Source organism: Ziziphus jujuba, chromosome 1 (genome assembly GCF_031755915.1).
Source record: "Ziziphus jujuba cultivar Dongzao chromosome 1, ASM3175591v1".
Lineage (NCBI taxonomy): Eukaryota > Viridiplantae > Streptophyta > Magnoliopsida > Rosales > Rhamnaceae > Ziziphus > Ziziphus jujuba.
The window spans coordinates 45,973,565-45,989,325 of NC_083379.1; the positions used below are offsets into that span (position 1 = coordinate 45,973,565).

Here is a 15,761-nt window from a genome sequence, read left to right on the forward strand (position 1 = left end):
ATATTGCAAAAAAATAAAATTGGAATTTAAAAACACAACAATAAAATAAGTACATGGATTTATCAGGACACTAAAAAGAAATATTTTGAATTTGTATTTAAATTATTATATTATTCAAATTAACTTATTTTATGTTTTTTGTTTTTTTAGGACAGCTCAATTGACATGAGCTCCTATGATTCTTAGATTTTGTAGTAATACCTAATGCAATCTTCACTTTTTAGTTTATCAAAAAAAAAAAAAGGTTAACTTCATTCACCAATAAAAGAAAAAATTAACTCATTCTACATATATGTAATCTATTACTCTACATCACGCAGCTAATCCCTGACCCAAAATGAGGCTTTTAGTTAATTATTCCATCAATATCTCGGTAAATGCTTAATCAATTAATTGAAACTGTCAATTTTTGTTAGAAAATTAAAATTCATCTATTGGTGATATATATATATATATATTTGTATTTAAATTATTATATTATCCGATTTAATCTATTTTATATTATTTAGAATAGTTCAGATGATAATAATTATTAATAATAATTTTTAAATTCTAAATATAACATAATAAAATCTTCATTTTCTAGTTCATAAAAAAAAAATAATAATAATTTCATTCACCAATAAAAGAAAATATTAACTATCTTGTATTATTCTACATCATCCTGCTAATCTCAGACCCCAAAAAAAAGCTCTAGCTTGTGGTTAATTATTCCATCAATATTTCCGTAAACGCTTTAATTAATTAATTGGAGCTGTTAATTTTTGTTAGTTAAATAAAAATCATTTATTGGAGATATATATATATATATATCCAAACTATATATTTGATATATATATATCTATATATTGAAAGAATGTATGTTTGATCACTTGATGACCAATTCACTTTAAACTAGTATATTATTTATCAAAAAAAAAAAAAAGTTATTATATTGAATTATAACATTTACAACATGTATAGTAATATTACATTTTAATACTTAATTTGGCTAATCGGCTGTTGATTTTGATTGTCCATAGAAATTAAAGAAGTTGTGTTATTTATCAATTCATTTTATTTTCTTTTTCTTTTATGAGAATTTATTCGTGCTATTCTTATTGAGAGAAGGTGCACGGTTAAGCGGATCTTCATGTCGGATCATTATTTGGCAATTGGCATAAAAAGATGCCGAAAAGATAAACAAAGAAATAAAACATTGGAGAACTTTAAAACATATAACTATATGTATGAAAAAATCATAAATTTAAAGAAAGTTATATAACTTAATTATCCTTGATTATTAGAGAGAAAACTAATATGATCATTTTTTAGTAAAAAATAATATATTAAAAATTATAGTATTATCAGAATGTTTAAATAACAAAAGTATAGCTCTCTCTACTTCTACTTTAAAAAAAAAAAATGTATAGTTGACAAGAGAGAAAAGGGATTCAATAGAGATTAAGAGTTGACAAAGTGAAAGAAAATATTAATGACTAATAACCAATGAAAGAAAAATATTAATGACTAATAACCAAGCTGATTTTATTTATAGTCTCTAATTAAAATCATATATATATATAGATATATGTAATTGCTTCATATATATATATATATGTATATAACTAGTTCTAAATAAACATGGAATTAATTTATCTCTCTCTCTCTCTCTCTCTATATATATATATATATATATATATGAAAGTCATGTGGGTGTACACATATATATATTTATAAGTAATTTTATTCTATAATTAGGCTACATCGAGTTTCTTACTAGTGAGTAACCCTCTAATCCATGATTTTTTTTAACCAGTAAGAAATTCGATGTTGCCCAGTTTATGAATGGCTATGACACCCCAGTAGAAAAAAGAACCGTATATAGCGTACATTTCCCTAAGGAAACAAACTATATAGCATTCATATTCATATATATATATATATATATATAATTATAATAGTGTGAATACAAGGACTAATTAAGCACGTGTAAAGATCAGGTCCCCCACGTGAGAGTAGCGAAAGTCAATTTCTGTTGAGGAGTTCCTCTATCATCTGCAAAGCAATCCTCTCCTCCTCATCCAACCTCTCGCCACCACCACCTTCTTGATGATGACCTACCGTCACTGGAACTTCTCCGGCCGCCGCCGACGACGAGGACGATGAATTATTAGCCTGCGAAGAAGAATCATCCTTAATAATCTTCCCAAGCTCAACCATCATCACCCAATTGGAGTCAGAACGAGGCCCTGCTCGTTTCTGCCAGACTCCGATGTGGGAATTCTCAGTGTCCAGCCTCAGGCACGTGAGGGAAGGAGATGGAGATTTGCAGCACTTTCGGAGTTTGGCGCTGAGGATGGTGGAAAGTGCTGTGGGAGACGATGTCAAGCAGCTTTTTATGGTGTGCTGATCGTTCCTTGATTGATTATTGGCTACGTGATCGATTGGGAAATTTGTTTTGGCATTGCGACCGCTCATCAAGATTGCTGCTTCGTCGTAAGCTCTCGCTGCTTCTTCAGCTGTTTCAAACGTCCCTAGCCACACCCTTCTTTTCCTATCCACCACATTAATTAATTCCACATCAAGAATTAATCACTATATATATATATATGCACACACACAATCATCTTACATAAATAAACTGAAAAATACTAACATATATGTATATATATATATATATATATATATGCAAGGAAATGTATTTGTAAATCTTACAATAGAGGATGGCGTATCTCAGAGACCCATGAGCCCCAGTGGCGTTGCCTGACACCTCTGAACTTCTTTGATTGCACCATTTTTTTTTTTGTCAGAGAAGGAGAGAGTGAGAGTGAGATTGAGAGAGTGTGTTTTGTGTTGCGATGAGAGAGAGCACTACTAGTTTGTGCTTGAAATATGATCCAATCAAAAAATACTGAATCATTGTACGATTACGTAGCTAGCTAGATGATAACATTTAACATAAAGTAGTTATAAGGACTATCTATCTTGTGGGGGCACCGAACAAGCACTTTCCGGGTCATAAGTTTTAACTAAATCACTGTTGGTGGTTCAATGCAATTTAATATATCCACAAAGGGAAGCCCCACACCCCCTTGGCCTTTCAGATTCCCTAAATCTTAATTTAGCTTCTAGTACTTGCTCTAAATTTATTTGCTACTCTAATTAATTAAGTAGCCAGTTTAATTATTCCATTACTGAACCAACTCCAGTATAAGTACTTTTTGGATATAACTAGCCCCAAAAAACCAGAAAAAAAAAAAAAAGAAATAATAAACTGAGGGACGAAAATTCATGCATGTAATATATATCCAAGGATGGGAGTAAATTAAATTCATTACGAAAGAAAGAAAATCCGTAATGTTGAATTGATTGCTTTTGGTAGGGCCTATATTGACAGCCTGACTCTTTATCATGTATGGGAAAGAAATTAAATGTATTGAGAATTGCTGATATTGTGAAATACTCTGTAAAAACGTTGAAAAGCTGAATTTATGCATTGCAATGGTTATAAGACTCCAATTTCAAGTGTGATTGTTAATTACAACATGCTTGGAGACGGTTGGTTCTCAACTTTGAAAGACGCTTTGTATCATGCACTAGAATGGCAATTAATAATTGCTCACAACCAATTCAAAAAATCCATATGTGTGTTGGATATAAAAAAATCTATATCTTTAAATTACAGATACCCAAGTAATTTCACCTATATGCACTCTCCTAGATAGAAGTTGAGCAACATTTTGGACTGCTTTTTTACATATGTGTAATGTTTAACTTGGATCATTTTTCTAAGTGGCTAGCTAGCTGCAATAACATAATAACCCAGATTTATAATACATTTCATTGCTACAGAATTTAAAAGACAAAATATAGAAACAGGTATATATATATTGCTAATGATAACGATGCAGACGGGGATTCTGATGATTTTGATAGATAGTAGTCAATATTTAGGGTTAAAACAAATCCAATCTAAATTTGTATATATATGGTATATATAAAAGAAACAAAAGCACCATTTTTTATAGATTGTTAAAGAGCTTTGTTCTAACATCTAGTAGGCCTAGCCCCTTGTTCTGATTTGACAACCATTTGTGTCAAGCAATATTCAACATCACAATAAAGAGCAGATTTGGGAATTAAGACCTGGAAATACGAACTTATTCCAAAGCATTTAATTTTAAGGAAATGATCGATCTTGACTATTTAGAATTTTAGATGGTTAACATTTTCCTTTTCATTTTTATAATTTGTAGGAATTAAATCTCCATGCAGAATTCGATAAGTCTAATTATTGCTTCGGCCTTTATTGGGTAGGAGTAGGACAAGAAATCAAAGATAGACTCGAATCTCATGACATATATAGTAATAACATGTCTTTAATCAAACTAACAAACATAAGCACCTTATTTTTGTTTCTGTCATTTAAATGAAAAAACTAAAAAAAGAAACTTTAATTTTCTTATAAGCTTAACTAGGATAATATACATATATAGGTCGTATGCATGTAGTAAATACAGACTAAACTAAAATAAGCTCAAAACTAAACCATACCAGGAAGAACTTCTCCCTCTCCATGTATATATATATATATATATATAACGACCGCCTAAACCTAATTAAAATAATTAAACTAGGCCAATAAATGATCCTACTATACACAAATAATTAAGAAAAGTATTTAAAATATAGAAGATTTTTTGCTGGGGCCTTTGAGTAATACATTTGCAGTAATATTAGTATGAATGCGGAAGATGTCAGCAAAAAGTGAAAGCTGTGAAAACCGTTATATGATATTTTGCTAATGCAATGAATGCAAAAGGTTTTTGGCCATCCATGAATTTAGACTTCATCACTGAAAGTAACTCAATAAAGAAGAGGCTAGCTAGGACCACCAATGAATAATTTACACGCAATTAATAAAACCACAGTTCCCTGCCCTTAATGCGCCCACTTCCACGTTGTAGTTTAGTTTCTATTCCTTTAGGACTCTCTCTCTCTCTCTCTCTCTCTTCTCGTGTGTTTAAAAATTAAAGAAAAAGTACTTAAATAAAATGGAGAATTGGAGCCTACAACCCTTTGAGTTAAAGACATTGGCTATGCATCTCTCCGTAACTTCCACTCTTCCTTTCTATTAATCCACTTTCAACATTAGTTTAAAATTAAAACCCCCTTAATTAATTTTGCACTACTTCCATTTATATCCCTTCCTTGAACTGGTTTGCTTCTGTATCTTTGATATATGGCAATGGCTTTAATCTGGGAGTTAGAAATTGCCGCATCCCATTAGACAAATTATAAGCCTGACATTAGGAAATCATGTTATTAACTAAAATTAATGAATGGTTAATAAAATTGGTGCATTTATATTATATGTTCGATGGGAGGTACAATGTTGTCACGTACTCACATGCATCACGGGACCTAATATCCTTTTATATTCACACAAAGTATTAAATCTTTACGGGTGGGATCCAACATGTATGCTAAATATATGCGATGTAATTACCATCAATCTATATATATACAAGCATTCATCAATAACACATAAGTCTACTGTTCCTAATTGCTCCAAAGTGCTAGCTAGCCTGATTCATTTTCAGATTGGAATAGGCTCCCAATGTGGCCCGTCTCCCAATCGTATACTTTTCTCAATCCCACCATTACCAATTGGTATAAGTATTGGCCCAATCTGGATCATGGTATTGCCTGTTATAATCAAATGGCCTTACGCCAAATGATTTTGTTTTATTTATTTATTTTTTTTTTGTGGTTCTCAATTTAGGTAAGTAAATCTCATATCAAACCAACCTTTCATCGATTGCAAAAATAGCGTCTTTGAAGCACTTCATTCATGTCTTTTTAAGAACAATCTGGATGATAATAACTTTCAATCTGTTGATAAAATCACCCTTCCCTAATTTATAAAATATATATATATATATATATATATATATATAAATATATATAATTATTAAAATGCTTGGTTGGGAATGATTATAAAATGCCTTAAAATATAAAAGCATTTTCTATAATGTTTGGCAAAAGAATGTTAAATCAATTTTTAGTGATTTTCCTATTTGGTGATTATAAATAGAGTAACAATCAAGCTATTGTTACCTCCAAATGGATCCTAATTTTTTAAGAAGGGTGTTGCTATTGTACAACCATTTTTGTTTTTCCCACTGCATTTTTTGTAGTTTTCGTAAAATACTCTTATTTGTTAAATGTTTAATAGACTCCGGTTGAGTTTCATTAAATTATTTAGGATCGTATCATCCGAACAATATTGAATCGTTCAACTAATTATAACTAAATATATATTTTTTTTATTAAAAATTTAAACTTTATATACTAGAAACAAAAATATTAATCTATCCTAGTAGAGTATAATTTATTCATAAATTTTATTAAAATGTTTTAAATTTAATTATATCTGGTGGAGAATGTTTGATTAACAAAATATGGTTAAGGTTTAATATTTTGTTGATTAAACTTTCTCCATCAAATTTAATAATATTTAAAACAATTTTATAAAATTTATGAATAAATTATACTTATATAGATCAAATATTTTTTTAATATAAGAATTTATTTAGTTTTTTCATAAAAAAATATGTTTCATAATAGTTAGTTGAACAATTTAATATTATTCAATAGATATCATTCGTAGAATGTGCGTAACATTGTTCAACTAGAATCTACTAAACATTTAATGGAGAATTGTATTTAAAGATAAGTACATAAAATGCAATGGAAGAAGCAAAAATAGTAATGTAACTAGTAGCACCTTTATAAAAATGCAGAATGGTTGGATCGACTATTTTTGTTGGGCTAGCCAATTTCATCCTCAAGGGTAAGAATAGAATGGTGTGTATTCCCACCCAAATAGGGTGTAAATGTTAAATGCCCACTATCTCTAATATTTTTTGTTCTACTCATAATACCCCTTAATTAAATAAAATTTAAAAAACAAAACAATGTTCTGAAAAGTTTTTTTCTTCCTCTCAACCGAAAACCTTTGAATCCATTGAAATTTTTTCCCCAATTCTATTGTCAACCACTGAAGTAGCAACGACATAATCCAGCTAGGACTATTAGAATCTTGAAGCTCTGGTACTGCCCCATTTTCATCCTTTTTCCAATTGGTGAGGTTTTCTTCTATTCTTTTTACAGAAGTGTAGGTAAACAATTTCTCATTTTATTTCTCCTGTTCAAAAGCATGGGCTTTCTTTTTGTCACTTATCAACCTATTTATGCTTTTGGGTCTGGAATATTAAGAAATAAATACCCCTTTTTTTTTTTTTTTTTGTTGGGGGGGGGAGGGACATGGAGTTTAGTTGATTGTGGAAAAGCATGCAACTGCAGTTCTATTATCGAACTAAACTGTCGATGCCAAGAAAGTGTTGTTACTTAAATTTTCAATTTGCCTAGTGGCTAATGATTCTAATATATTATTGAGTTATCAGTGGGACCTTTTATCATCTCCAATTGTGCGTATTCTTTTGATTATTGTTTGAGGAAATTTTCCTAGAAAATTTGGTAACTCTTTTAAATTTTATTTTGAGTGGAATAGCATAATATATATATATACTCTGTTAGATTTTGTGGATCTAAATATATATAATAAATTTCATAAATTATAAATTATTAACTTCTCAATGCAGCCATTAATAAGTAAAATTTTTAATTCTGTAAAATAGAAAACAATGTAAAGTAGTGTCTATGGACACACTACTCTCAAACCATTCTCAGATCTCTAAAAATCATAATCTCAAAATACTATATGGCATCTATTTGTTTGCCCTAGACCTTTTATAGTCTCTGCAAGTCAGACTTACTCATTAATTTTAACACACACAAAATAATAATAATTTAATAATATAATAATACTAGAAAAAATATGGGTAAGTCGGTCCTCCAATCCAATGGACCAACCGGAGTCTTATAAAGTATGTGTGACCAAGGGGCCTACTACAAAATAATAAAATAAGTCAGTCTTATTAATGGCATAAATATACCCTGTAAGTGAGTTATTAATTATAGTAAGTTCACAAATATTAATTTATCTAACATTCTCCCACTTGGACTGCATAATCATTATATATATATATATATATATATATATATATATATATATATATATATATATATATAATCCAAACTCACTTACAATCTCCTGAACCATAACGCCATTTCATCTAAATATATAGCATGCCGACAGGACACAACAATATATTAGACTAGGCAGTAGAGATTCTCTCAGTAAATCTCTCAAAACATAATATCATTTCAGCTGAGCACTTTGCATGCCATAAACTTAGTTTAGGTAGTAAAGATTTACATAACCATGTGCAATCCTCCAACACATAATACCATTTCATTCGAGCATATTGTGTATTGACAGGATACAACAATATACCCAAACCAGGTAGTAAGGACTCACCATGGCACCTGTGGATCAACATATACATATACATGGACTAAAAGTCTCAATAGGCCTGTTAGCGTAAGGAGCAACAATATGTGTAATAAATATTATATTATAAAGATCCACATACATACATGTACTACTCACAAGGCAATATTCAATCATATATTACATACAATATGGATATTATTGCAGATTACAAAACTCCCACTGAGCTATAGCAGTCTCAACTGCTACACACTCATACAAAGACATATGCTTCTCAAACAAGTTTATAGGCTAGCCTCTGTTAGTGGGTCTGCCACCATGTTGTAGCAGGCATGTACACAACAAAATGAGACTCTCATCAAAATGATACATTTGCAAAATTACCACATAACAATATTATAGGCCTTATAATAAAAGTGCACCCAAAAACATGTATCATAATTTCAAAACACACCATATACCCTGCCTTTACAATCAATGAAGCTTCTACTACCATGATAAATAAATAAATTACCGGTGTTAAATATTTAAGCATCCATATATATAGCCATTATAATCAGCTCACAAAACTCCACTGAATCAAAGTAGTGGTACGCTGAACTCAAAACCAAAAATAGTTTATTTCATAGTACACATAACCAGGACTACTTAAATATTTACAAGAACACACCCACAACATAAATAATCTTAATATATACATAATAAAAGAAAATTATCAATATAGATAATGAAATATATATAGTCTCTCAAAGCCAGTGATATACAAAATATAGAGATTATACTATAATATAAAGAATTACTACAAAATTCTAGCACATACAAATATAACTATAGGAGTAGCAAGAACAAAATAAGGAAATTAATACAAACAGCAACTTATAAACCAAATTACCATAAAATACCATAGGATGCCATAAAGTCTCAAGCGACTTACAATTCTCTACCATCTCCTATTAAGCCATTAATTCCAACAATTGATATTCCTTACCAAAATCTTTATCAAAGTCCATGAGAATGATAAAATAAGAGAAAAGTTTTAAAATAATCTCATTCACAACACTAACTCCATCATACACAATAGAATTTAATAAATCCAAATAGTGGTGTTTCTTAATTTATCAAATTGATAAATTTTCTACTAGTATCAAACGGCTTAAGAACAGTATTCATAAAATATAATACATAAAATATAAAATTATACAAGTGATTTTTCACGACCATCACTTAACACTCGTACAAGTGCTTGAGGTTCTAATACAACATTTAACTCGACAGTATTATAAATATATGGTATCTTCAGTGGTCTATTTTTTCGAAGTCAAATATTATTAGAAACTTTCACCACTTTTATATTAGTTTGTTTTAATTTTATCATGATATTCATAAGCAGAATATTAGGGGTGCTCCCAGCTGTGAAATAGCAAATAACAGAAATGCACTACATCACAAAGGACTATGCAAATGCTATCTTCCCAACCCCATAATCATATCAAAAATATATAATATCGCTAGGGTCTTTGTAGCACTAAAGATACCCTTTCATGAGCGAGGGACAATCAACAAAATAACCATAATCAAATGCATTGAACTAAATCACGGAAAGGGTAAATTAGAACCTGCGATTCATGGCATTTACTCAACTTCCACTGCCATTTCAACGTCATACAAAGCAACTAAAACCACCGACAGAGTAGCCTAGTTATCCATATAAACCCTGGTTAATAAGTGGGAGAAAATAACATATTGGTAATTTCATGAAATAGGTAAATTTAAAAATCTCATCCACTATGCCAACATACATTACATTGGTACACATAATGCAGACAAAATAAGTCTCACGACAGGTGAATACGTAAAATTTCACACTATTATACCGATTAGGCACAAAGCCTCTTTACGGAAAACTAATACAATCCAATTTACCAAACATAGATATGTAAATATAATTCAAGAAAATTGGAATGGAATAAATAAACAAATAAATAACCATATAAATAAACAACAAATAAATAAATAAATAAAACAAAAAAAAAGTTTTTTATTTTTTAATTTTTCGGCTGTTGACATCAGCGTCTTCTTCCCTCAGCCGGGTCGGGGACGACCCGGTTTCCTATTAACGAGTCACATGACCCGGTTGACAAACCCGACTATAAAGTGCAATTCCGACCACCATTTTCTACAATACCAGCACCATTCTTCTCCTTTTGGTGTGGGCAACAATTTTAAATGATCAATTTGGCTAGAGGAGAGCTTAAAACAAACACCCAAACTCAAGAATATATTTGTGCCGTTTGATTCGTTTCTTCTTGGGAAACTCTCTCCCCAAATCAATTTGAATGTTTTAGTAACCAAAATCAATGCCCAAGAAACTTATTCTTTCAGCCAAAACCGGGTTTCTCAATTTTTATTTTTATTTTTTTTAATTTCAATAGGGTTTCAATCCAATTAAAGATGTTAGAGAATACAATTCATAACGACAACCTATTTTTCACTATGCCCATATCTTAATTCGAACTAAAACAAAAAATTCACATAATTTGCACAAACTCAATATAAACCCGATATTGCACAAGAGAAAAGAAATTAATCAATAAAATTCAAAATTAAAATTTGGACCTGCAGACAATCAATAGCCGCAAACACAGATGAATATAACATATTGGATTTCAGGAAACAAGCATGTAATAGAAGATTCACAAGGACGAGAGAATAATTATAAAATAAATATCATGTCATCAATATACACAATCAAAGTTCAATGGCCGCATATCAATATAACGACAAATTTCCAAAATAATTTATTATGCATATTAACCATATGTTCTGATATCAATGGTTAGATTTTACGGCTCTAAGTATACATAATAAATTTTATTAATCATAAATTACTAATCTCCAAACGCATCCAGATTTAATCCTGCAAAATAAAAAATAATTTAAAGTAGTGTCTATGGACACACTACTCTCAAATCACTCTCAGATCTCTGAAAACCCTAATATCAAAATACCGTATGGCATCTGTTTGTTTGTCCTAGACCTTTTGTAGTCTCTGCGAATCAGATTTATCCATTAATTTTAACACACACAAAATAATAATAATTTAATAATATAATAATACTATAAAAAAATATGGATAAATCAATGGGTTTATAAAGAGAGTCGGTCTTCTAATCCAATGGACCAACTGGAATCTTCTAGAGAATATGTGACCAAGGGTGCTCCTACAAAATAATAAAATAAACCAATCTCATTAATGGCATAAATAGACCCTATAAGTGAGATATTAATTATGCTAAGTCCACAAATATTAATTTATTTAACATACTTGTCTGCCTAGTTTTAACAAATGTGGTTGTCCAAAGTTTCATAAGATTTTACTAGTATAGCGACATTCTAGGCCCTATAATCATATAAAATAATTAGCTTTAAGTATTTTTTTGCAGGAAAAGTATTAGGAGGATCATCCTGCAAAAGCAATGTCTCTGATGAGGCCAAAATGCTATTCTAGACCTTGGAAGGTAACGAGGGGATAGGCTCCAATTTCATCGAGTCAGTGAAAGCCACAACAAACAGTCCCCTTTTATGTTTTCTGATCTACTCGTTTATGATATGTTTTCATTGTACAGATCAATGTTAAAAGCTTTGGACAACATTTTGTAATATTAACAGAAGATTGTTTTTATTCCTGATTGATTTGATTGCAACATTTGCTTCATCTATAATATATTTTGTTGAGAATGTCTTGGTCTCTCTTCAATTTAGAATATTTAGCATATTTTTATTTAACTAAATCTACTCCAATTGATTGGGTTACTTTTTTGCTATGCCCCCTCGCATTCCCTCCCCCCAGACTTGAACCCAGCTTACACTGGGCGGGCTGTGGTGTGCTAACCACTAAACTCCCACGCGAGTCTTAATTAATTGGGTTACTTATAAACAGAAAAACTTACGAGTAATCTTCAAATTTATTCTTATCCAACTCTTATCCCTTGAAAAATTTTGCCTAGACTAAAGGAAAAAAAAAAAACAATATATATATAGTAAAAAAATTAAATAAAAAATGAAAAACCATAGGAAAAATAAAGAAAAAACTTCATAATAACCAAAAAATAATAAATTACCAGCACATAATTGAGAATCACAATAAGTTTCGTCGTAAATTTTTTTTAATAATACTCTTTAAAAAAAATTACCAAAGCCCATAATCAGATGACATATTTAGTAATTTCCTTTTTAATTTCTGTGTGTATGTATCTATATGTATGTATGCTTGTTTTGTTTATACTCCATGATATTATCATTATTTATGCTGTGTATGCACCATTAAAGTTGCATTAATACATCCAATTAGAACTTAAGGAAATAATCCAAAGAAAATATAAATTTAAAAAAAAAAACAAAACAAAAAAAAAAAACCCAAGATTAATAAATTACCAATGCATCATCGAGAAACACGATACGAGCTATTTGTAATTTTCCATATACTTTTTTGAAAAAAAATTTCAGTATGTGGAAAAATTGCCAACAGACATATCCTAATTTTCAATGACATATTCGATAATTTCTATGAACAACTACATTTTACCGAAGGGATTTGAGATTTTCAATGGAAGTCTTTTTCAGGAATTTTTTCAAAACACACATAATTGTAGACCACTTACCGAATTCTTTACTCGTACTCGCAAATACCGAGTGAGTTTTCAATAACTTTGAAAATGTTGGATGCTTTAGTATTTCGTTTAAGTAGCTCGTGCATTGGAATTTTGTTCAAGTGTTCGCCGAGGTTTTGAGGATACTGGTGGTGTGCGTTCAATTCACGATCATTTGCTTGAGATTGCAATTTTGTTTGTTTTTTTTATTGCATGGGAATATATACGAAAAGCCTTTGACGGTGAGGGGTTTAAATCAACAGTGGGTTTTTATCATGGGTTTTGATTGGAATACAAATCATCTCAAGTGCTAGGGAATCTATCGTGCAGGCTCATTTTGGGTGGGTGTGGGCCAAATTCCCCACATTCATGTGTTGGGTATCTATCATGGATAATGGGCCAAGTTCTCCACATCTCATACGTGGGGTTTCTATAGAGGAAAATGGGCCAAATTTCCCAATAGGTTAACACATAAAATGCTCAAAACACGCCCACCACCACGGATTTTCAAAAGCTAGCTTGCCCAAGAGCAAGCAGAGAGGGGCAAGACTGACTTGTCATTTTATGTTTGTGAATATAATTAATATATGAAAGTGGCATTCAGATTTAGTTAATGATTTTTCTGGGTTCGGCCTTTGATTTCATAATGCCTGCATTATTATTAATAAAAATGGACCAAAAGCAAATAGGCAATGATGTTTTTCTCAATTATTTACCAACGTGAATTTTTTTTTTTTTCTCAATTAGTAATAATAAGCATTAGGTAACGCACCGTACATAAAGTGAACCAAGTCCATCATCAAATGGATTTTTCCTTTTTCTTTTTCTAGAACATATTTATTATTATTTTATTATTTATGATTATTCAGTTGTAAAAATAAATAGTTTATTAATTGAATCAATTTTACTAAATATATTTATTCAAAAAAACTCGAAGCTGACCTTGAAATTGAATGGTTGTATATATACTCCGATTCTAAAATATTATTTAACCAAAAAATTTCAATACTATTCAAAAACTAGGACTTCCCCCCCCCCCCCCCCCTAATATGAAGATTTTTCGTAGTTTTTGTTACTGTTTTTTTTTTTTTGTTTTTTTTTTCTTTTCCGATTTGATAGGTCTTGTATTGTAGCAAATCAAAATTGGTGAAAATGACAGATACAACTCAGAAAAAAACCAGAGTATGGTGACAGATAATCAATTAAAAAAGCATGAATCGTGGCACGTCCTGATTAGATAAACATCGTAACGTTGGAGAAGTTTTATGAGGTGGGCCATCCTTATCCTCTCGTTAAATCCTATTAAACAGTTGCGATGTGACTTGAGCTCAAGTACGGCCGTTGGATCATAGCTCAAAATCTGTCGGCAAGCTAGTCGTGGTGTTCGATGACCAAAGAGCTGCAACGAGTATGATACACGTGTTAGCCCACTTTTGATTACTTAATAATTTATTGAAAGTTGAACTTTAATTTAAATGTTAAGATGTTTTATTATATTATATGTTCTACTTCTGGTTTTTTTATTTTATTTTATTTTGGGGTTATTGCTTTATTAGGGAAAATGTTGGTCGTAAAATCTATCCACCATCTTAATTCAACCTTCAATCTTCTTTATCTTCATATATATAATTTTTTAGAAATATTATTGCTTTGAAATAAATATATATGTTATTTGGAAACAATCAAAATACAAAATGTTAGAATTAAATATTGTGATGAGTAAATTATAAAAATGTTTTTTGTTTTTTTTTTTCGAGTACTAAGATATTGGACAAGTCGGTCAATCACTGGATGATCGTGTTTTAATAATATTCTACCGAGGTAATAAGAATTGTCAAAGACATTAAAGAACTTTGAGCCCGCGACTTTGCTGTGATGGTTTCTTCTATATAAATCAATAATAATATGGTTTGCAAGGTAAGGGATAACCATAAGTCAATGTTGATTAACATTTTAATGATGACAAAGACATTTTTTTGAAATCATGTATATCCGATTTTGTTCTAGAAAGAAATAATTTTTCTTTTGACATTTCCAGCCAACCCAATACACTGCGCATGGTTGCATTTCGTAGATACAGGGTCTTGTGCATGTTATTATGCACCCATTTTCAAAGACATTTTATTACAAAATTAAAAAGCTAAAATAATAATATATACATTATTTAGGCACGAGGTGAGCTTTCAATCGGTATAAATATTTTGAAAGTTTGGAAACACTGGCATCGTCGTCCAATGGGGAACATAAGCACATTTCCCAGTGTATTGTACGCGTGAGGTGCGTAAACTTTTGTTCATTAAAAATAAAAGCTTGATTTTTTATAAGGAACTTTGCAGGTCCTTTCTGACATACAAAGCCAGAAGATTCCCAGAAGGAATGAGACGCTACCGACTTAATTAAAAAATTATTTTTATCACAGAGAGAGAGAGAGAGAGAGAGAGAGAGAGGGAGTAAAAAAAAAAAAAAATTCTAATTTTCTTCTTTCTTTGTTGAATATGAATATGAATTTTATCCTGTGCACAAACTTCTTAAATTTTACTATTTGACTTATTTAAAACAGTCTACAAGGATAAATTATTCCTTATCCAACAATAGCATTTCATGTTTACAAACCACAATATGCGTTAGCATCGAAATCACCTTTTATTAATAACACTTTGATTTTTATTACTCATTTGTGTGCAGTTTATTTATTTTAAATATTAATTAAT

General features: G+C 30.3%; 1 protein-coding gene across 1 annotated transcript; it reads right to left on the reverse strand.

The window, feature by feature from the left end:
• Window positions 1–1,642: 1,642 nt before the first annotated feature.
• Window positions 1,643–2,929, reverse strand: LOC107407598 (ethylene-responsive transcription factor WIN1). Its single transcript, XM_016014901.4, has 2 exons — window positions 2,698–2,929; window positions 1,643–2,536 (listed from the first exon to the last, which is right to left on the reverse strand). Exons 1-2 carry the CDS (start codon window positions 2,775–2,777, stop codon window positions 2,008–2,010), a joined length of 609 nt encoding a protein of 202 aa, XP_015870387.2. The 5' UTR covers window positions 2,778–2,929; the 3' UTR covers window positions 1,643–2,007.
• Window positions 2,930–15,761: the final 12,832 nt, after the last annotated feature.